General features: G+C 39.3%; 1 protein-coding gene across 4 annotated transcripts in view; it reads right to left on the minus strand.

Moving 5' to 3' along the window:
- The window catches only part of EML6 (EMAP like 6), a 262,095-nt gene that overhangs the window by 45,464 nt on the left and 195,383 nt on the right, over positions 1-21,248 (minus strand). For all 4 annotated transcript variants that reach the window (XR_010123243.1, XM_054473926.2, XM_063649364.1 and 1 more), the window contains 4 exons: positions 18,795-18,883; positions 12,922-13,098; positions 1,375-1,576; positions 1,139-1,265 (listed from right to left, as the gene is read on the minus strand). Coding sequence is in view for 3 of the 4 variants with exons in the window: in XM_054473926.2 (XP_054329901.1) it covers positions 1,139-1,265; positions 1,375-1,576; positions 12,922-13,098; positions 18,795-18,883 (595 nt within the window). In the remaining variant the exon portion in view is untranslated. The remainder of the gene's footprint in view (positions 1-1,138; positions 1,266-1,374; positions 1,577-12,921; positions 13,099-18,794; positions 18,884-21,248) is intronic.

Here is a 21,248-nt window from a genome sequence, read left to right on the forward strand (position 1 = left end):
CCACTGCAGAAAAATCTCTAATTTTTTCTTAAAAGAGAGCTCTGGATCTTTGTAACATCTAACAAAGATGCTAGGGAAAAATTAGGGCTTTTTTGCATTAGATTCAATCTTCTTGCCAGTAGCACACCCACCATTTACCAAGTTTATTTTAACATCTGGCACTGAATTTAAGCAGGAGGAGGAGGAGGAGGAGGTTACATTTCTTTGCATCTAAAACCCCACATAATAGTAAGAAGTGATAGGTCAGACTTATTAGTTATTGTTAGGCAGAAAGCCATACTAAATGCAAACTACTTGAATCTCATAAATTATATATTGTGAGACCAGTGTATTGTGAACATCGAGCCTACCTCAATGTGAACAGCCAACAGAATTCTTAAAACATCTTTGAGATCCATGAAATTCTCTTTAGTTATTAGAATTTTTATTCAATATCCACTCTTAGCATGAATATGATAAATTAAGTAAAATAGTAATTCTGAGCTTTTCTTTTTTAGAAATGCTAAAGTGTTTGACAATTCTTATCAATACTTAAAATAGCACATTGAAAAGCCCCAAAATAATACTAGAAAACTCTCATTCTACATAGAGGATCCAAGGCAATAAAACCAAATGGGATAGGCCGGAATTGCCAAACTCACCCAGACAAATCCGGGCAAATGAAGACACAGTAAGAGAAGATACACCAAGTGAATGGAGTATAAGGCACAGATTGTGGTTAGAATGGAAGACGGTTTTTCACAACTCCGCAACTATTCCTCCATGACCTCAGAAGCCTGTCCTCCCTCCTACCTTGCTGGTCAGCAGGCTTTCCTGTCAGCCACCACAGTCAGGACTGCTTTTGGGCTACCCTAGCATTTTTTCTGGGCATGGAGAAGCCTAGTCCACCCAAATTTCATGTCTATTCAAGTCACGTTCCATAACCAACGTCCACAAAGTATAAACCGCCCTTTGCCACGTACTGGGATGTTGTGCAATTTTTTCTCAGCTTAAGCCTGTGTACAGGTGAAGACTCTGTGCAGATTTATAAAAGATAGACTTAAGCAGCAACTTTGAGGGCAAAGAAAATGCACTGTGGCTTAAACAAGTTTCTTGTTATCAGGTATAATAAAAGCAAGCAAACCTGGCAACACCATACCTTTCTTCCACGGAAACTTCCTTCAGCTGCTGGTGTGGCTTGGTGCCTTCCATTTCCCTGATGCTCACAGCATAAATCTTGGTGGTGTAGTCAATGGCCTTTTCTCTAGCAACATCGCTGTCATAGCCTCAAACAACAGAAAGAGATTGGGGAGCCAGTTGGTTTGCAGTGGCCCAGGAAGGGAGGTGTTGGGAGGTACATTCGGCGCAGGAGGCACATGGCAGGTGGGGGCTCACCTCCATCCTCTTCCACGTCGGTGTCCGACTCCTCACTGTCCACCAGCTTGCTCTCCTGGGTCCCCACAAACTCCCTGGTCCAGATCATCAGGGCTGTGTCGGCGCCGCCCACGGTGAGCAGCACAGAGTCATTGTGCAGCCACCTCACGTTAGTGACATGTGCACTGTGCCCCACGTACTTCTTGAATCTTGCGTGCTGTCCCTGTAAAGCCCGAAATTGGTGATTACCCCAGCCACCATTATTCCTTTCTCTGGGCTCGTTTATCCATATTAGTTTCTACTGATTTCTACTGGATACAAAGGAAACAGTTCAACAGCAATTTCACACATTTCAACTAGAATGTAAGCTCCATGTGGGCAGGCACTAGGTCTCTTTTTTCTTCAAACAGTACCCAGCTCACAATAGGTCCTCAATATATTTTTGAGGGAATGAATGAAATGTTAGACTACAGAACCCATTTTCTGGGAATCTATGGACATATAAAAAGCTTGTTCTGGTTCTCTCAAATGTCAAATGTGCTGCCTCCATAGGTCTCTAGTGTAAACTCCTGACTGTAAGTCTGGCTGACATCTGAGATCAAAAGTGTCTCCACAGCCATCTCCTACAGTGATTTTTGTACCATAGTCCAGGCAGTGGCAGAAGAGCAAAGGATATGTTATAAACCTGGGACCTCAAGAAAGATGTAAAATGAACACAACGGTTTCTGCCACAGACGCTAGAAAGAATTTTTAATAGAAACACTCAAACATTGATTTAAAGCAAAGCTCCTTTTCAACAAACATAGCCAAATACATAAAACCCAATTTATCAGTAATGACTAAAAGCTTTTTGGAGTGGTGTGCCCAGGCCACCCCACCTTTATCCCCGGGTGGAGGGCAGAGGGTGGAGAGTGGAATGCAAGTCAGCTGCTCATGCCAGGGCAGTCCTGACAAGCGGTGCAAAATCAAAGCTGGCACCAGAAAGAGCTTCCATATTCAGCTCATGAGCCACAGCCTGGCAAAAACAGCTGCAGCGGGAGCCATTTAAAGACATGGAGTTTTTCCATTCTCTCAGCGACTCCGAGGGAATACCTTACACAATATGGGAAGCCACATGCACTCTCTGAGGTTGTGAGAGAGTCACTAGTATCCTAGATGAAAATTTTATTAAGTAATTTACAAGTGGTTCCCAGAGGGTTTTGGACTGGCATGCTGGAGAGTCTGAAAACAGCACAGACATACAGCAGGAAACAGGTGCAGGAGCGTTCGTGACTTTGTAATACTCCTAGTCAAGATCGCCCTGTATTTGGCCAACTACTAGCTGACAGCAGAGCGGAACTGCCCACTCCTCAGCAGAGTACTGAGCCTAGAAAGACTCCTGAAGCAAACAGGCAGGCAGGATTTCCAGGAGGCCCTCCAGAGTTATTAGTTTGCTAGCAAATAGGCAGAACAAAAGAATTTCCAAGAAAAACCCATTCGAACATGTGAGATCCAGAAGGCATGGAAACAGAGGACAGTCACAGCAGCTGCAGCCATGTGCCCTGCTGGTCTTCTAGCTGGAAGCAGGAGCACATCCAGTTTATATACTACAAATGCAAGCTGTTTCTTCACAGAAGTAAAAGAGCATGAGAAATGCCTCTCTACGCCCTTAACTTATAAGAGGGACACAGGGTTTCTAGATGGGAAGAAAAAAATGCAAAAAGAAAGGTTCAGGGAAAAACAGACTCTAAGGGATGAGATTCAGGTTGCAGAGGGGAAAAAAGGGACATAGAGGAAGAAAGAGAGAGGAAAAAATTCAGGGCCACTGAAGAGATTTAACAAGGCAGAGATTCCTGCAGCAGTGGGTGATTCGAGATTCTCAGAATAGGAAACAAGATCACTGCTCCATGCAACAATAAAGGGAATTGACAGTTGCTAGAAGGTTCTGTGAAACCAGCTGCTGTCTCAGGAGGAAGACACTGGCAGGGATGTTTAGTGATTCCCGGCAGGGCCTATGAAGGAAACGTCCTCAAGACCTGGCACAGCCAGTGGGATGAATGACCTTTCTGGGTTTTCAAGCCAAACTGCACTTATTACACCCATCATAACTTGCTGCTTCACCACAACTCTATCCATCAAGTGATGAAATAATGGATGATAGCCCCAGAAAAACCTGGAATATGGCCACGTGCAGCGGTTCATGCCTGTAATTCCAGCACTTTGGGAGGCCGAGGCAGGCAGATCACTTGAGGTCAGGAGTTCAAGACCAGCCTGGCCAACATGGTGAAACCACGACTCTACTAAAAATACAAAAATTAGCTGGGCATGGTGGTGGATGCCTGTAATCCAAGCTACTTGGGAGGCTGAGGCAGAATTGCTTGAACCTGGGAGGCAGAGGTTGCTGTCAGCCAAGATCACATCACTGCACTACAGCCTGGGCAACAGTGAGACTCCATCTTAAAACAAAAAAAATCTGGAATATGTCTCCAGAGTAGTGGTTGTCAATCCCTTGTAGGGAAGAAATTCCTGAGAATCTCGTGAAAGCTGTGCACTCTCCCCTACATTCACATTTCAGTTTCCTTGTCTGTAAAATTTTCCATGCAAAGTTTCTCTCTGAAGAATCATCCTCCAGAGCTTTTCACATTCTGAGAAGGAAACTTAAGGACTTGAGGGCATGGAGGGTTTTAAAAATGCAAATGACATAGTGGTATTTTTAGCCTCTCCATTTAGCAGAAGGGTCTAGGTTAAGAAGGGAAGGGAGGCTACAGGAAGCAATCAGCAGGCCATAAAGATGGTGTCAAAAAACAGAATTTGGTTTTCTGGTCCATGGTTTAAGGTACTACAAAAATGTGTCGTGCTCCTGTTAAGGCTCTGACAAAGGATAGAGTCTGTCTCATGGAGGTTGGGACAAGGTGGTTGTCAGGGCACTAATGATCTAATTGGGAAGGCTTTAACCTATAAAACTGAATATTAATAAAGATACTTGTCTGGCATGGAAAGAAAAATACCTGGAAGAGGTGCCCACTCATGGGAAAGTAGAATGAGACAAAGAGCCAAGATAATGATGTGATTTTAGCAGCCAACAAACGGAACTTGAATTTTGGACACAGAGCTCTGTGGTGGTAATAAGATCTCACAGATATCACCAAGACTGATGACATAGAACTCAATGCGAGAATATAGCAATGGCATGGGACATTAGTCTGCTTGGGTTGCCATAATAAAATGCCCTAGGCTGGGTAGCTAAACAGCAGAAATTTATTTCTCACAGTTTTAGAGGCTGGGCAAGATGAAGGTGCTGGCCAGTTTGGTTCCTGGTGCAGGCTCTCTTCCTGGCTTGTAGATAGCTGCCTTCTCACTGCGTGCTCACAGGAAGAGCGGGCGGTGTGTGTGTGGAGGGTGAAAGCTAGCTCTCTGGCATCTCTTCTATAAGGACACTGATTCTATCAGATTAGGGCCCCTCCCTTATAAACTCCTTTAACCTTAGTTACTTCCCTAAATGACCTATCTCCAAATACAGTCCCATTGGGAGTTAGGGCTTTAACACAGATTTGGGAAGACACAACCATTCAAGTTCATGACAGATAATGAACTTTGTTCAACAGAGTGACAGCAGTTAGACAAGTGTGACTATACAGCTGGAAATATTCATTGGCAAGAGATTCATGTATTTGGGAAGGAAAGTGTGCCAGAAAAATCAGGTTGAAAAAAAAAGAAGAGGCTGGGTACAGTGGCTCACGCCTGTAATCCCAGCACTTTGGGAGGCCAAGGCAGGTGGATCACCTGAGGTCAGGAGTTCGAGACCAGTCTGGCCAACATGGTGAAACCCCATCTCTACTAAAAATACAAAAAATTAGCCAGGTATGGTGGCAGGCACCTGTGATCCCAGCTATTCAGGAGGTTGAAGCAGGAGAATCACTTGAACCCAGGAGGCAGAGGTTGCAGTGAGCCGAGATCACGCCAGTGCACTGCAGCCTGGACAACAAGAGCAAAAACTCCATCTTGAAAAATAATAAATTTTTTTAAAAAAAGAGGAAGTGATTTTATCAAAATAATTCATATTTGGCTAGTAGTTTAAGCTATGAACCTATTTCTTCAATCTGATTGAAGAAACACAGAACTCAAGAAATACACAGAACTCAAGAATGAAAAGAAAATTTAAAATAATGGACAAAAGATTTGTACAGATACTTCCCAAACAGTAAATAGATGAGAAAGTGCTCAGCATCCTTAGTCATCAGAGAAATGTAAACTGAAAACACAACTGGATGGCACTATCTACTCCCCAGGACAGCTGAATTTTATACATCTGACAAGACCGAATATCAGCAACTGGAACTCTTACATTTTTGGTGGGAATATAAAATGATACAACTTTGGAAAAAGGTCTGGCAGTTTGTTAAAATGTTATATATATTTTTCCCCATGACTCAGAAATTACACTCCTATATATTTACCTAAGAGAAAGAAAGCATATGTCTACAAAGACTTGTCTAAAAATGTTCATAGCAGCTTTACTATAACCAAAAACTGGAAAAGTATGTTCATCATAGGAATATGGATGAACAAACTGTTATATCCACACAATGGAATTCTACTCAGCGATGAAAATGAACGAACTATTATTATGCAACAACATTGATGAATCTCAGAAACATCTCTGAGTGAAAGCAGCTGGATAAAAAGCAGTACCTATTTCATTTATATGAAATTCTTAAACAGGTAAAATTTATGGTGAAAAACACTGGAACAGTTGTTTCAGCTGAGGGAGGGAGGGGGCATGGGGACTGGCCCAGAAGGAGTATGAGGAAGCAGTCTGGGGTGGCAATGGCCTATGTATCCTCATAAGAGATGTTTATATAGGTATATGAGCTTTTTGTCAAAGCTTATCAAATGGAACACTGAATATTTATGTATTTCAATTGTATATAACTTTTACTTAAAAAATACCATAAGCAAATCTTGAACTCTAGATAATAATATGCATGATGAAACATTTAGGGGTAAGTATCTTGATGTCTAAAATTTACTTTTTCCTCCCAGCTTTACTGAGGTACAATTAACAAAAATTTTTATATATTCAAGGTGTACAACAGAATCTGATATATGCATATATTGTGAAATAATTACTACAATCAAGGTAATTAATGCATTAATCATGACATAGTTACCATTGGGGGTGTGTGTGTGTGTGTTTGGTGAGGACACTTAGGATCTACTCTGTTGGCAAATTTAAAGTAAATAACACAGTATAATTAAATATAGTCACCATGCTCTACATCAGATCCCCAGAACTTATTTATCTTAAAAGTTTATACCCTTTGGCCAGGCATGGTGGCTCCCGCCTGTAATCCCAGCACTTTGGGAGGTTGAGGCGGGCGGATCACCTGAGGTTGGGAGTTCAAGACCAGCCTGATCAACATGGAGAAACCTCATCTCTACTAAAATTACAAAATTAGCCAGGCATAGTGGCACATGCCTGTAATCTCAGCTACTCAGGGGGCTGAGGCAGGAGAAACGGTTGAACCCGGGAGGCAGAGGTTGCGGTGAGCCCAGATTGCGCCACTGCACTCCAGCCTGGGCAACAAGAACGAAACTCCGTCTCAAAAAAAAAAAAAAAAAAAAGTTTATACTCTTTGACCAACATCTCCCCATTTCCACCCACTCTCCAGTCCTTGGCCACCACCCTTCTACTCTCTACTTCTATGAGTTCAACTTTTTTGGCTTCCACATATATGTGAGATCACAAAGTATTTGTCTTTCTGTGCCTGGCTCATCTCACTTACCATGTCCTTCAGGTTCATCCACATTACTGCAAATGACAGGGTTTCCTTCTTTTTTATGGGTGAATAATATACCACCATGTATATGTATATATACACAATAATTTCCTTATCCATTCATTTGTTGATAGATACTTCAGTTGTTTCCATATCTTGGCTATTGTAGATAATGCTGTAATGAACATGGTGGTGTAGATATCTCTTCAAGACACTGATTTCATTTCCTTTGGATATATACCCAGAGGTGGGATTACTGAATCATATATTAGTTTCTAATTTTTTGAGGAACCTCCATATCGTTTTCCATAATGACTGTACCAATTTGTACACTATTGGTGGGCATAACAGTGTACACTACAAGGGTTCCCTTTCTTTACACCCTTACCAACGCTTGTTCTTTTTTTAATAGACATCCTAACAGGTGTGAGGTGGTATCTGTGATTTTGATTTACATTTCCCTAATAAGTGATGTTGAACATCTTTTCACATACCTGTTAGCCATTTCTATGTCTTCTTTGGAGAAATGTCTATTCAAGTCATTTGCCTATTTTAAAATCATAGTTATTGCTATTTAGTTGTAAAATTCATTATATATTTTGTATATTAACCCTTTATCAGAAACATGGTTTGCAATTATTTTTCCCATTCCATAGGCTGCCTTTCCATTTTGTTGATTGTTTCATTTGCCATGCAAAGCTTTTTAGTTTGATGTAGTCTCACTTGCTTTTGTTTTTGCTTGTGCTTTGGCTGTTATATCCAAGAAATCACTGCCAAGACCAATGTCAAGGAGCTCTTTATATTTTCTTCTAGGAGTAGTATGATTTCAGGTCTTACATTTAAGTCTTTAATCCATTTTGAGTTAATTTTTTTAAATGGTGTGAGATAAAGTCCAATTTCATTCTTTTGAATGTAGATATCCAGTTTCCCTGACACCACTCATTGAAGAGACTATCTTCTCCTTACTGTGTATTTTTGGCAACCCTGTCAAAGATTGACTATATAATATATATGGATATATTTCTGGCATCTTTATTCTGTTTCATTGGTCTATGTGTGTTTTCATGTCAGTACCATACTGTTTTGATTACTATAGCTTTGTAATATAGTTTGAAATCTATATTTCAAAGTGTGACACTTGCAGTTTTATTCTTTCTTGGGATTGCTTTGGCTATTCAGGTTTTTTGTTGTTACATACAAATTTTAAGGTTGTTTTTCCAATTTTTGTGAAAAAAATGCCTTTGGAATTTTGATAAGGATTACATTGAATCTGTAGATTATTTTTTGGGTAGCGTGAACATTTTAACAATATTAGTTCTTCCACTCTATGAACACAGGATCTCTTTCCATTTATTTGTGTCTTCTTCGATTTGAGTGTCTTACAGATTTCAGTATACAGTTCTTTCACCTCCTTGGCTAAACTTATTCCTAAACATTTTATTCATCTTGATGATACAGTTTTTGTAGATAGTCTATGTATATAAAAATGTAATTGAATTGTATATGTTAGCTTTGTATCCTACAACTTTACTGACTTTATTAATTCTAATAGTTTTTTGGGGGGGTCTTTAGGGTTTTCTATATATAACATCATGTTGTACATAAATAGAGATAATTTTACGTCTTTCTTTCTGATCTGGATGCCTTTTCTCTCTTTTGCTTGCTTAATTGCTCTGGCTAGGACTTCCTTGTCTTGTTCCTGATCTTAAAGGAAAAGCTTTAGGCTTTTCATCACTGAGTATGTCAGTTGTGGGTTTTTCATTTATGGCCTTTAGTGTTTTTAATCATGAGAGGATGTTGAATTTTGTCCATCCTTTTCCCACATCCACTGAGATAATCAAATGATTTTTATCCTTTATTCTGTTTATGTGGTATATCACATTTACTAACTTGCATATATTGAACCATCTTTGCATCCCAGGGACCCATTCCACTTGATCATGGTGTATGATCTTTTTAATATGCTGTTGAATTTGGTTTGTAGTATTTTGTTTCAGATTTTTGCACCTATATTCACCAGGCATATTGGCCTGTAGTTTTCTTGTAATGTCCTTATCTGGTTTTGTTATCAAGGTTCTGCTGGCCTTATAAGATGAGTTTAGAAGTGTTCCCTCCTCTTCAATTTTTTTTTTTTTTTTTTTTGGAAAGAGTTTAAAAAGGATTGGCAATATTTTTTCTTTAAATACTTGGGAGAAATCACACATGAAGCCACATGGTCTTGGGCTTTTCTGGGAGGTTCTTGATTACAGATTCAATCTCTTGTGCATTATTGATCTGTTCAGATTTTCTATTTCTTTGTAATTCAGTCTTGGTAGGTTGTATATTTCCAGAAATGTATCATTCCTTCCAGGTTATCCAATTTGTTGGCATGTAACTGCTCAAAGTAGTCTCTTATGATCCTTTGTATTTCTATAGTATCAGTTATAATGTCTCCTCTTTCATTTATAATTTTATTTGAGTCCTTTTTTTTGGCTAGTCTAGCTAGAGGTTGGTCAATTTTATCTTTTCAAAAACACCAACTCTTAGTTTCATTGGTTTTTTCTATTCTCTTTAAGTTCTCTATTTTATTTATTTCTGTTCTAATCTTTATTATTTCCTTCCTTCTGCTAACAGTAAGCTTAGTTTGGTCTTCTTTTCCTAGTTTTTCTGAAGTGTAAAGTTAGGTTATTTGAGATCTTTATTTTTCTTTCTTAATTCTACAGTTTAAATTACAGAATTTAGGTTGTGGGTTTCTATGAGTTCACTATATTATTCTCTTGTCTTATGTGTATGCTTCAAAATCTTCACAATAAAATCTTACAAAAAAAGCGTACACAGAAGCTGAATGTGCAAAATTCAAAACACAGCGTAACTTTGTTAAAACAGGAATGGGATTCCAGAGCTTTTGCACTGGTTCCTTCCATGCCACCTGAGATATACCTCCCTGGAACTCTGGTCTGAGGAACACAACTTGAAATGACTGTAATATATAGATAAGCCACCTTGTCAGGTAGGGGAAGTACTAGCAAGATGCAATAGCACTGTGGGGGTTTTAGTTATCTAAATAGCTGCTCCAAAACCTCGGTCTACTAAGACCAGGGTATCACTAACTTTTTGCCTTGTACTGCTAGCAATTTCATTTACACATAGAAATAGCAAGGAAAATGGCTACTTAGAACTAAATTCTGATCAAATAGGAAGGGCTGGTAAGTGACAGATCATTGGCAGAAGGTTGCCAGGTGGCTTTGGGATGGGCAATGAAGGTAACACTGGACATAATCAGATGTGTATCTCAGGGATACTCACCGTGATAATCTAATCAGTTATTAACAAAGGAAGGAGAAGAGAGGAAAAGCGTCCGAAGTAACCAGTGGCCATAGAGGTAACTGGTATGTTCAGGTTAAAATGTACAAATGACAGAAGGAGCAAATAATTGAGGATGAATACAAAAGCCTTGCACAGACTTTTAAGTGTAGTTTCTGGAATGCTAAAGACAAAAAGTAAGACTTTTGAAAAGGATGTGAAAGATATATTTAGGGATAGAAGCAAAATAGAGAAAAGTCAGGAACACTTCTTAATCAGATGGCTTCATATGAACTGAAAGTCAATTTCTCATTTCCTCTGTCAAAGAGCATGTTCTTCAAACCGCAAAGGAGAAAATAGAACTCATTTACGTGAGTATAGGTGCCTTCAAACGTGACCACAGAAATAATACACTAATAGCTGAAAAGTTTAGGAATCAGGAGAGGTGGCATCAAACACAAAGTGGTTCTTGTATCCCAGTGGGAAAACAAATACGCTCCTGCAAATATTGATTCATAAGGTGATGTAATCCCTGGAAAATTCTAGGATGAAATATTACACAGGAGTTCGATAAGCATTTGGAAAAAGTAGTAGTGATAACCAGACAGTAATGGGTACACTGTGAACTAACCTCACATATTTTATTGGTTGGTTTATTAGAAGGAGAGATTAAGGATGACAGAGACCACAATCCACTTGTCTTTAGGCAAGACATTTGCCAAGAATTTAATGATGTCTTCTTGGACCAGGATAAATGACTGTACAGGGAGGTAAATTTAAATGTCTGTTACTGATTAAAGAATTGTTACCATGTGTAGATTAATAAACAGAATGTCAGCTGGGTATGGTGGCTCATGCTTATAATTCCAATACTTTGGGAGGCCCAGGTGGGAGGACTGTTTGAGTCCAGGAGTTTGGGACCAGCCTGGGCAATGCAGTGAGACCCCATCTCTACAAAAAGTAAAAAAATTAGCTGGGCATGGTGGTATGCACATAATCCCAGCTACTGGGGAGGCTGAGGTGGATTGATCGCTTGAGTCTAGAAGGTAGAGGCTGCAGTGAGCGGTGATCGTGCCACTGCACTCCAGCCTGGGAAACACAGCAAAACCCTGTCATTCATTCATTCATTCGTTAAAGTAAATAAATAAATGGAATGTAAAACTGAATTGAGGGGGAGGTTCCTGGACTTGACGTTTGATTGTTCCAGTCTGTCTTTTTTTCTATGATTTAGAACTCGGGATTGTGAAAGCAGAGGATGACATGATGCTGCAAGGGACAGGAAATGCTCTGAGAAGGTATTCAAAGATACAGATAGGATGGAACACTGAGAAAAAATAAATAAAACTCTTTGGGTACAAATGTAAAGTTCTGTACTCAGGTCTTAGAAAATCAATTGTGTAAGTACAGGCTTGGGGATAATACGAACATTTTTGAGATTGACGTCTATGATTCAATTTTGTAGTGTGGCAGCCAAAAGGGCCAATGCCATTTTAGTTTGATTTAACACAAGTGTAAAAATCAAAACCAAGAAGGTAGCAGTCCCACTGTGCTCTGACCTCATCAGATTACAACTGAAACACTGAATACAGTTCTAGACTAGACAGTTGAAGGAAGAATTGATAAACTGGACTGTGCTTAAAGGGAGGGGACAGCTGTAAGCCATCGAATATGGGAAATGGCTGAAGGAACTAGAAAGGTTAGGTTGGAAAAAAAATGAGACTTCAGGGAGTCAAATGTGATCTTACTACATATGACGGCTGTTAGAGGAATGGAATTGCTTAATGATGATTCAGAAGGTAGAACTTTACTTAAAAAGAAAAGAGGCCAGGCGCAGTGGCTCACGCCCATAATCCCAGCACTTTGGGAGGCCAAGGCAGGTGGATCACAAAGTCAGGAGTTCAAGACCAGCCTGGTCAAGATGGTGAAACCCTCTCTCTACTAAAAATACAAAAATTAGTCTGGTGTGGTGGCAGGCGTCTGTGATCCAGCTACTCGGGAGGCTGAGGCAGGGAATTGCCTGAACCTGGGACGCAGAGGTTGCAGTGAGCCGAGATGGCGCCACTGCACTCCAGCCTGGGCAACAGAGTGAAACTCCGTCTCAAAAAAAAAAAAAAAAGGAAAGAAAAGAATTCAGCTCAAGATAGAGAAAAACGTTTTAACAATTGGAGGTATTTAAACATCACTTGGGGTGCTGTGTGGTATTAAGTTCCTCATCTGTGGAAGTATCCTAATGAAAGTTAGAAAGGCACTGGTCTGTAAGGTTGTAAAGGTAACACTTACTTTGCAGTTTGTGAGATGTTGGATTCGGTGACCACTGAAGGCCTTTCAAGGTAGAATTCTATGCCATGAGAACTGCACTGAAATCAGTCACTCAAACACAATGTCAGGGAGGTTTTTATACAGCATAAATAATACTCCGATAATGTGAATTGCTTATGACTTCAAATTTTAAAAAATGCACTTAGATACAATATTTAAGGTTATTAAGGAGACTGAGCAAGTAAAGATAATAAACATGCAATATTACCTTGACAGGATAAGAAAAAAGCTTAACAAAACCAAAATCATCTCCAGTGGCTAAAAGGGAACAGTCTTTGGTAAGACTTGCAGCATTTACGTCAGTTATATCGCTATGTGCTGGCCAGATTCCTTCACAGGTGGGCCCCAGGACACAGGTCCATGTGTCCCACTCTATCTTCTCAATCTGAAAAAGAACGAAAGAGAATGATATTTTTGCACAACCTAGTTTGTTTTATTTAAAAGAAACAGTTTGTACCTGAGTAATTCTAAATTACTTTGCCAACATTAGGCATTTGTGTTGAGTGCTGAGGTACACAAATTCTAAGTTGCATATTTAAAGTGGTTATTTGCATTATCTTAAGAAATTAACACTGCAGTCAAATACCCAAATGTTTTTCTCTAGATAAAATGAACATTTTTTGTGGAAATTTGATAATAATAAGGTATTTTACCTCTTAACTAGACATTTATCATTGTATAAGCCATAAGCTGGATCCAGATTCCCCAACCCCAGCACTGATGTCTTAGGCTGGAAAATTCTTTGTTGTTGGGACTGTCCTGTGCATGCCAGGATGTTTAGAGTATCTCTGGTCTCCACCCACTGGATGCCAGTAGCATACCCTTGTCCCCAGGCATTGCCAAATGTTCCTGGGAAGCAAAACTGCTCTCAGTTGAGAATCACTGAGCTAGGCTGATCAATGGAGATGATCATTTAGCAAATTATTTTAAAAAGTTACAAGACACAACTTTAAAAAACATGACTGCTTCCTTGGAGGAAAAAGTAATAAGATTCTGTGGCAAGCTTAATATGCTGTATACTCTAGAGAGACTACTTTAAAAATCTGAAGTTCTATTCATGTTCTATTGCCATGAATCTTTTATCCTTTAAAGCTGTTTTGTCTGAAATTCTTGGCTAGAATATTTGTAATTTGTATAGGTTAAATCCTGATAAGACTGAGGTTTTTCTTTCCATTTTCTGAAAACAATAATAGACAATAACAACAACATTATGGCTTTCCTGGGAGATTTTATCTCATTTACTTTCATTCAACGTCTGCTATTACACTTTAATATTCCAGTTTCTTTAGACGAAGCACTGTTCAGAAGGAGTAAAAGAAATTAGACAACTGTAGCTAAAATTAAAGCCCAGATCTCTCTTTTTGAATTTGAAACTGTTTTGCACGTTGCTAATGTACCTTGCCTAATTTCCACTTGTTGTTATTGCTTAGAAGAGAAATTACAAGATAAAGATGCAGCCAGGAGTTTTAGTCACAACGTGGTAAGGTGCTATACGTTTGTTAGTCCCTCAAATTTCTCCTCATTTAATCTTGTGTGTTTCTTTTGGAGGCACACAGAGGTGGAAACAAAAATCTGAATCTGGTCCTGTGACTTGGGGGCCTCAGGTAGGAACACAGACCAAGGTGACTCATAGTGGTTCCCCCTGAAATCACCTCAGTGTTAGAATTGGAGTCCCTCAACCCCTTATGATGTCCTAACCTAACCTTCACAGGAAGAGAAGCAGGGAGAACCATCCCTTGCTGGTTCTGGAAGCATGCTTTTGGCCATTGACTCCCTTCCAAATTCTAGATTCCATCTCTAAGACTCTCCTAGTCCACTCACAATCCCTACAGTGATGCTGGCCTCATTATCCCAGCAGGAAAGGAAAGGGAGCTGGTATTGCTCCCCTGGCAGACACCCCAACACAAAACTGTTGGCCAGATCAGGACACCGTGTTCTCCAGGGGAAGCAAATGTCGAACTTGCTGGAAGCTACAGAAATTGCACTTAAAATGGAGCATTAAGAATGATACCTATAATCCGTCAATGCAAAAGGGTTAAATAAACCTGTTAAAAATGCTGGAACTAAGATGGAAGGAGAGTCCTCAAGGGATCCCTTCCTTAGCACCTTGCCTCAGGTAGACATATTATCATTTTGCAAAGGAAGCAACTGAGGCCCACGGAGAGGTTGCATCACTGCAGTCACAGCACGCTTAGGAAGCTGAGGGGGAGGTTTGCTCCAGAGAGTTTGCCTCCCAATATGGTGCTGCTTTAACTGTACCATTTGTATCAGATGGATTTGAAATGGGCATTTTAACATTTGTCATATTTTAACAATTTGCTGGGTAAGCTTTTTATTAGTTTACCATGATTGTTTCTTAACAAAAAAAATTGCTTCTTTGAAAAAGATTTTCCAAAATCCCTCATGCTCAGTCAAAGGGCCTTATAATATTGGGACTAACATGATGAGCTACCTCTTCAATGCTCTCAGTAGTGGCACTACTAGGGAAGTTGGCCAAGAAAGCATCAGTTGGAGGGACTCTGCAACCAACATCATCAGGAATCAGCCTCTGGAGTAACAAATGTGCACCACAGGGTAACGAATTAACTCTTCAGAGCAAGAGCCTGTCACTTTGGGCAGCATTATAACATGGATTTTCCTTTTGTGCATTTTCTTTTATATAATAATTGCTCATCTGTTCCAAGCCAGCCTCATCCTCCTCTACCATTTGGTTAAATTACATTTCATTTTAGTATACTTATTTGGGGGCACTAAAACAGGAAGGGAAAGTACAGCTGAAATGATGTGAAATGATATTTAAATCCACAGGAGAAATTGAAAGCCTTCATGGTTTAGGCCATGGAGTCACACATAGATGCCTTTGGGTTGAGATCACAGTGCTGCAGGTCTTTTGCCCTCACAGAGCCTTAGTTTCCTTATCTGTAAAACCAGATTGACAACTATCATGTAAAACTGTTATGAGGATTAAAATATACATGTATATATTCTGAAATTCATGTGGAGCCAAAAAAGAGGCTGAATAGTCAAAGCATTTCTAGGCAAAAAGAACAAAGCCAGAGGTATCATATTACTGGACTTCAAAGTATACTACAAGGCTACAGTAACCAAAACAGACTGGTACTGGTATAAAAAGACATATAGGCCAACGGAATAGAGAACCCAGAAATAAAGCTGCACACCTATAGCCAGCTGATCTTCGACAAAGTCAACAAAAATAAGCAATGGGGAAAGGACTCTGTTTAATAAATGGTGCTGGGATAACTGGCTAGCCATATGCAGAAGAACGAAACCAGACCCCTACATTTCACCACACACAAAAATTAACTCAAGATGGATTAGAGATTTAAATGTAAGACCTCAAACTATAAGAATCCTAGAAGAAAACCTAGGAAATACCATTCTGGACATCGGCCTTGGGAAAGAATTTATGACTAAGTCCTCAAAAGCAATTGTAACAAAAACAAAAATTGACAAGTGAGACTTGATGAGTTTAATTAACTAAAGGGCTTCCACATAGCAAAAGAAAATATCGACAGAGAAAACAGACAACCTACAGAATGGGAGAAAATATTTGCAAACTATGCATCTGAAAAGGGTCTAATATCCAGAATCTAAAAGGAACTTAAGTCAACAGGCAAAAAACAACCCCATTAAAAAGAGGGCAACAGGAGTTGGAGACCAGCCTGAGCAACATGGCAAAACCCTGGATCTACTAAAACTATTATACAAAAATTAGCTGGGCATGGTGGTGTGCATCTACAGTCCCAGCTACTCGGGAGACTGAGGCAGGAGGATCACTTAAGCCCAGTAAGTCGAGGTTACAGTGAGCCGTGATGGTGCCACTACACTCCAGCCTGGATGATACAGCAAGACCCTTAAAAAAAAAAAAAAAGTGGGCAAAAGATATGAAAAGACACTTCTCAAGAGAAGACATACAAGCAGCCAACAAACATGAAAAAATGTTTATCATCAATCATTGGAGAAATGCTAACCAAACCACAAGATGCCGTCTCACACTCTTCAGAATGGCTATTATTAAAAGTAAAAAAAATAACAGAATCTGGCAAGGCTGAAGAGTAAAGGGAGTGCTTATTCACTGTTGGTGGGAATGTGAATTAGTTTAGCCTCTGTGGAAAGCAGTTTGGAGATTTCTCAAAGAACTTAAAAAAGAACTACCATTCTACTCAGCAATACCATTACTGGGTACATACCCAAAAGAAAATGAATTGTTCTACCAAAAAGACACATGTACTCATATATTCATAGCAGCACTATTCACAATAGCAAAGATATGGAATCAACCAAGATGCCCATCAGTGACCAACTGGATAGAGGAAATGTGGTACATATACACCATAGAATACTATGCAGCCATAAAAAATAATGAAATCATGTTCTTTGCAGCAACATGGATGTAGCTAGAAGCCATTATATTAAGAGAATTAACGCAGAACAGAATACCAAATACCACATGTTCTCACAAGTGGGAATAAAGCATTGGGTACACACAGACAGGAAGGCGGGAACAACAGATACTGGGAATTACTGGGGGGTAGAGAGAGGAGGTGGCAAAGGCTAAAACACTATCTGCTAGGTACTGCACTCACTACCTGGGTGATGCAATAATTTGTATGCCAGTCCTCAGTGTCATACGATAGACCCATGAAACAAACCTACACATGTACCCCCTGAATCTAAAATCAAAGCTGAAATTAAAATTAAAAATAAAAGTATATAAAGTATCTGGCAGTCAACAAATGACCAGTGAATGAATGACATAATTAAAAATACCTCTTATTCAAGGCCATAAGTTTCTCCATATAAAAAAGTTAAAAAGAGGACTGATCAGAGACAAATTGGAATTGGGGAGGGGAGTGAGATCAAAATTTCTCAGTGAACAATTTCCATTAATACAATGCCATGATCTATAACAACGTATATTTTTTAAGTACTACACATATACTTTCTTCACGAACAATGAAAATGCAAATGTACACGTGTCCAAATGTCTTAGGGAGAACCTTACAATACTGGGACAGTTTAAGATACTGGCAAACTGAAGCGAGGGAGAGGCAGATGCCTGCCACTCAGTGGCATACCCTTACCTCCTTTTCCTCTAAGGAAGCAATATTTCCTCATCCTCATCAACAGTTAGACCAGGGCTCATTATGTGCACACCCTGAAAGAGGTACGCATCTACAAAAGCCATCTAGCTTTCAAGAGGTGTTAGTTTAGGGATTCAAAAATTTTATCTAGGCTTTGATTTCAGCAACTAAAAAATGATGTATGTAGCTAAGGACATAAGGAAACATGGAAAAAAGAAAACAGTTTGATACAATACAATGGTCAGATTGCAGATTGTTTTTGTCTCAAAAAATAATTTCCAGGCTGGACACGGTGGCTCACGTCTGTAATCCCAGCACTTTGGGAGGCTGATGTGGGTGGATCACCTGAGGTTAGGAGTTTGAGACCAGCCTGGCCAACATGGGGAAACCCCATCTCTACTAAAAAAAAAAATAAAAAAATTAGCTGGGTGTGGTGGCAGATGCCTATAATCCCAGCTACTCGGGAGGCTGTGGTGGGAGAATCGCATTAACCTGGGAAGGGGAGGTTGCAGTGAGCCAAGATGGCGCCCCTGCACTCTAGCCTGGGCAAAAGAGCAAGACTCCACCTCAAAAAAACAAAATAAAATTCTGTTGTTATAGATAATAATGTTCACAATTACTAATAACCACTGAGAAAACATATTTCAAAATGTATGTTCATAAAAAGCTCTGCACAAAATGACATGTCAAATGGAAAAAGGAATATATAACATCCAAATTGCTAGCTTATTCATTGTCTTCAGGCAGAGAAAAATTAATCAGAGCACCAATTGTACATTGCTACACCAGTGGTATGATAAATCCATATGTTCTGGGAACCTGGAAACCAGATTAAACAATCAGATTTAAGACACAATGAATCTTAAAGGTATAGTAAATATAATCCATATTAGTAGTTAATGTGATAGGTTTTATTAAAATGCACATATTAAATCTTCACAAAATATCTTTAAAAATCTTTGTGTATGATTGTTACCTCTGAAGGTCTTATTATATGCCGTTTGCCTCTTGGAGCTTCAAAAAAAAGTTGTTCTTTGGCACCTGAATTAACTTGCAATAATTTTCCTGTTATGACAGAACGAAGTAGAGAGACAATTAAACTCTGACTTTATCTCTTTATTATAAAATGAGAAGCATGGGTGCTGCTACTTTGATTCATTTTAATCAAAATCTCATAAATTGAGTAAATACATTTTGAATTATTCAGAAGGGCATGTACAGCAAATTACATGATGTGGTACAAACCCCAAAGTTGTGATTTTTAGAGTATGGACTTCATAATATTTGACCTTCAACATCCTTCAAATAACAGAAGAATAAAGCTTGATAAGTTTTACTCTGCTGCACTGAAAATATAGTTTTCCAAAGCCTGAGAAAAATCAGTTTTCGCCCTGTTTTTTCCAGTTGCCTCTCAGCAAACTGTGTTGGCAAGAATTATGTCACTGGAAGATTATGGCAATTAGAAATAAAACACTTATTGTGAGCATTCACATTTACTTAGGACTGAGTTCTAAATTTGCCTTTAAAGTTTAGAAACAGAACACACAAACTATAAATGCTCATTCCTTCCCCACCCTCTGGGTCTTACTTGAACATTTGAAAAGAAATCCAGGACTTTCCCCAAGGAAAATGTTGGGCAAAAATAGTCTTTCAGTCTGATGTACAATTATAATCTTGGATTTGACATTGAAAAAGTTTACATTTCCTAATTCTCCTCCTACAATGGCAACAATCTTGTAAGGCTTAAAATGTAAATGACTCAAGGTATATATGTTCCAGTATTTTTGCCATTTTTTAAATATTATGGAAAGTTTCAAACATGTATAGAAGAAGAATATAAAGAACCCCTGTATGCCCACTGTTCAGCCTCAACAGCTATTAACACGTGGCCAACCCTGTTTCATGAACCTCCACCCTAGATTATTTTGAAGCAAATTTCAGACATCATAATATTTCACCTATAAATAATTCAGTATACATATACATAATATTTCTCCTTTTGTTTTTTCCCATAACTATGTATATCTAGTAGTTTTGAAATATCTTTCTTAGAAAAATAATACCAAAATAAGAACTTTTTGGTTTAGATCGTGTTCTTTAGCATTTAAATAGGCACCACCTTGATCTGAAATCTAGCTTGGCTAATCTTTTTTTTTTTTTTTTTTGAGATGGAGTCTCGCTCTGTCACCCACGCTGGAGTGCAGTGGGCAGTGGTGTAATCTTGGCTCACTGCAACCTCTGCCTCTCAAGTTCAAGCGATTCTCTTGCCTCAGCCTTCCGAGTAGCTGGGATTACAGGCACCCACCACCATGCCTGGCTAATTGTTGTATTTTTACTAGAGACAGGGATTCATCATGTTGGCCAGGGTGGTCTTGAACTCCTGACCTCAGGTGATCTGCCCACCTCGGCCTCCCAAAGTGCTGGGATTATAAGGCATGAGCCACCATGCCCAGCCTAGCTTGGCTAATCTTAAGAAGTTGTAGATCTACTTCTATGTGACTAAAAATAAGGTTCTCTCATTTCTAAACTGACAACTTTAATCATTTCTAATTTGGTGAATTATAACACAGTGATTAGGGGATTTTTCCTTGACTTGGAGCAAATATATCTGAAAATGTGTACCCTGAAATGGGCACATCTTCTGACTTTATGGCTGAATATATGTAAGTGAGAAAAGAAGAAAGGGAGTTAGTTATCTTTGACTATTTAGAATTATAAGAAAATGAGTAACCAATACTTTTCCGATGAACTAAATACATCTGTAAAGTAATTCTATTTTTAGGACACTCAAGAGTGATTGCAAGTGACAAAGCACGTGGACAAACAGTTATTCAGTGAACACATTCTTTGAATATGGCTAATTTTAGATGATATTTGGCCATGAGATACTAAGATAATTCAGAGGACTATAATCCTCAGATAAATCCCAACAACTCACTTTACATCACAGTTTCAAAGATCATACTTCACTTAAAACCAAAAACGAGAAAAATCTCTCAGTGAGGTAATTTATGATTGCAAAAATATTCGAGAATCTAAACACATAGACAAGTACCGGAAGTGCTGTGTAGCATTGCAGACAGCTTGTAGGGTCCCCATCTAGCCCATGCCCCTTCCCTGAGAACTGCCCCCCACGGTCATGTTTGTACTCTGGGGGCAGATGTTGATCCTGGAGGGGCCAGGCTCACACTGGGCTGGGTAATCAAAATTCTCTCTTGGTAAATTGGAATCTGAGAGGCTGAATCAGTTGGTGCCTACCGGGATGAGATGTGGACTTTGGGCCTGTGGGTGGCATTTTGGGCAGCCGAGACTGGGCCATGTGCAGATGAAGTAGAGAAAGGCTGCTTGTGCAGAGAGAGGGGTCAAAGGCAGAGATAAGACCCAGAAGAGCAGTGGATGCTGAAACTAGCTGCCTAACAGTGGGAGAGGA

The sequence above is a fragment of the Pongo pygmaeus genome, chromosome 12 (genome assembly GCF_028885625.2).
Source record: "Pongo pygmaeus isolate AG05252 chromosome 12, NHGRI_mPonPyg2-v2.0_pri, whole genome shotgun sequence".
Classification (NCBI taxonomy): Eukaryota; Metazoa; Chordata; class Mammalia; order Primates; family Hominidae; genus Pongo; species Pongo pygmaeus.